Genomic DNA, 3011 nt, shown 5'->3' on the forward strand with positions numbered 1-3011 from the left:
AAATTAAATAAAAAATAGTAATAATATTTTACAAAATTACTTTTTTTTTTTCAAATAATTGCAGCCTTGGTGAAAAAGACTTCATAAGCATAAATTAATAATAATAAAAAAAATTATAATAACAAAAAATAAATAAACTTACTGACCCCAAATTTTTAGTGTTAATAAATGTTGATTTCAGATACTTGCTTCAAAACCCCTTTAAATGTTTTTGCTGTTGATTCTGTCTAAGCTAGAATAACACTATCATCATATTTTGCTAGCTGTTGAGTAAATAAGTGAACACAAAAAGGCACACTGGCATTCAGTCAACTATGTACTTATTTAACTTTTGCTTACTTAAACTTACCCTATATATGATGTGCTATTGGGGCACGTTGTCACAAAATGTCAACATGTGTTCAGTGAACTGGGGAGCAAAAGTGAAAATGTTCAGTCGTTTTTAAAAATGTTTGACAACCAGTTTTTTATGGTTTTACTTAATCCACTAAGTGCCAAAGCAGCTCCATGAATAGGAATATCGAAGAATATAGCATTGCCAGTCAGCTTTTAGATACAGATAGATATAGACTTGACAGGAAACATTTCAATAATTGAAATAATTTGATCTTTATGTACATGTATTTGTATAGATGTGAAATGGCTTTTATTACTCGGATCACAATTGACCAATTTTATAAAAGTCTACAGGCATTTATAAATGCTTCATTTATATTCAAAAGCATTCTGTGAAACATGTGGACAATAGGCTACTCTTTTTTTCCCCTCAGCATTTTAAACCATAGACTGATATACTTACATTTTTTTCCCTATTTTTGCCAAAAAGTATTCACATGTAAAATATCCTGTGCCATCCTGTGATTTGTAATGTGATCCAGTTACAAACAAAGAGTGCTTCAGAGAGAGTGAACACAGACATCGGAATGCACAATTCATAAACCAATGGCTACTGAAACAAGTATGTGAGAAAATATAATAATTTACATAAACACATTTGCAAAGACAAGGAAACTATCGTTCATATAAGTATCATTTCCACTGCCATAATATCATACAAACAGGGACAAGATAATGAAATGTTTTCAATATTTTCCAGTCATTTCCTCTCAGTGCCTCAGAAGATTTTTTGAAAATGCTGCATATAAATTTGAAAATTATATGCCATCGGAGATTTCTGCAATGCTACTTTAAAAAGCTCTTAACTGTAGTATTGTAGTGGATATGGACAAAAAAAAGTGAGAATTAACAATTCAAATTCAACCTCAGTATTATGATAACTCAACAACTGTCAACACTCTGTGCCATTGTGAATTTTAGTTATTGTGACACATATTCAAATATAAACTGACCAATATAATCATCATCAGTTATTCATTTAACATTTTCCCAACAGTTCAACACACATGAAGACAATCACATTTTGGTTAATTCCTCATCCTAAAATACGTTTTTCAAAGACAAAGATTCAGTATATCGGGGATATTAAGATAAAGCTGAATGTCATGCTCTTTTCAACAAATATACTTTTTTTTAAAGCTATTAAAAATTTGTGTGGAATGTTTGCCTTTTATGTCACGATAAACAACAAAATACTTGATTTTCTGACTATAATATATGCTTTATCTGACTTTTCCAGATAAATAAAACACCCTATTTGCATTTAACCTTTAAAACTTACATTAAAAAGGCCAAAAACACTTCATGTCATAACACACGGCCCTCAAATCACAAAAGGAAGGGATGTGCAATAAGAAGAGGTAAACAGCAGGTAAAACAAAAGACAATGGAAGACTAAAGATGGCCTTAGACCCGTGTGGAAGAATAACATGGTATCCCGTAGGTCTTTTTAACTCTTGGAGCGGGGAGATGTAACTGCCCCAGTTGCTCTGGTCCACAGAGCGGCTCTGTCCCTGGGTCCATCTCCGGGTCTGTGAGGGTCAGACGTCAGTGCTGATGGCTCGTGTATTGGTGTAAAAGTCCAGCGTACTGCGATGGCTCAGCACGGGGCCGTACATGGCGGCCAGACCAAGGGCAGTGGCACCATGGTTCTCGTAGTGAGTGGGCATGTAGGACAGGCGTTCGCCGCCGTTCCGCATCTCATCCGTGCCACGGAGGTAGTAGGGTGAGCAAGTCGGGCAGTAGCTGTGAGGCGGAGCGGGGTCATAGGGCAGCGAGAGAGGTGTGACGGCCGCCCCGTCCACTCCCGGAGCGCTGCATGCGTTGCAGGCGAACTGTGGCTGAGAATCTCCGACCGAGCCCGCCTCCCCTTCTGACTCATTCCTCTTACAGCAGTAATACTAGGATGGAGGGACGGTTTGATATACAGAGGAAACTAGATTAGACACTGGGCCTTCAACGCAGATCTTCCTCAAATTGTTGAGTAACACGCAGAACTTTTTTGAGCACGGAATGATTCTGCAATGGATTTTAGTTATTTAAATAATAGAGCTGGTCAGTCATGAGGTCATTTTTAGGTCAACAAGTAGCTAAGGCTAAACTGAGCTTAGTGAAAAATAAATATAGGCTACTAAAATGTATTTGAAATACATTTATTTCATGCTAAGTATATGACAAATACATTTAAAAATGTATGTGCTTAATAAAAATACCCTGCAATTGTATTTTTAGTATACTGAACTGGTATACTTAATGTCTGCAACTAATTTTGTACTTAATGCACTTTAATTATGCGGAAGTAGTGCTGAAGTCCAACTAAAGGTATACTTAAGTACATTTGATTGTGCTAAAGTGGAACTATTGCAAGTATACTTCAGTACACTTTAAATCTCTTGCATTTAAATACCGATATTATTCAAAGATCATACAATCCTCATCAACAGTGACATTAAAACACATTTTAGACTTAATATTAAGAAATGTGCATTGTGCACAAGTAGTACTCCAAATAAAGTTTAATTATAATTTTTATATCTGTAAGTCTCAAACGATATGTCCGTAAATATGTTAATAGATTTGAACTATACTTAGTATGAAATAAATGTATTTGAAAT

At 35.2% G+C, this 3011-nt stretch overlaps 1 protein-coding gene across 1 annotated transcript in view; it reads right to left on the reverse strand.

Annotated features, from left to right (window-relative positions):
* Nucleotides 1-753: 753 nt before the first annotated feature.
* The window catches only part of LOC107738190 (protein FAM163A-like), a 25989-nt gene continuing 23731 nt past the window's right edge, over nt 754-3011 (reverse strand). Inside the window, exon 4 of the mRNA XM_016549919.1 lies at nt 754-2297. Coding sequence (XP_016405405.1) covers nt 1938-2297 — 360 coding nt within the window. The 3' untranslated portion in view covers nt 754-1937. The remainder of the gene's footprint in view (nt 2298-3011) is intronic.

Source organism: Sinocyclocheilus rhinocerous, unplaced genomic scaffold, assembly GCF_001515625.1.
Source record: "Sinocyclocheilus rhinocerous isolate Xijiao unplaced genomic scaffold, SAMN03320098_v1.1 scaffold254, whole genome shotgun sequence".
Classification (NCBI taxonomy): domain Eukaryota; kingdom Metazoa; phylum Chordata; class Actinopteri; order Cypriniformes; family Cyprinidae; genus Sinocyclocheilus; species Sinocyclocheilus rhinocerous.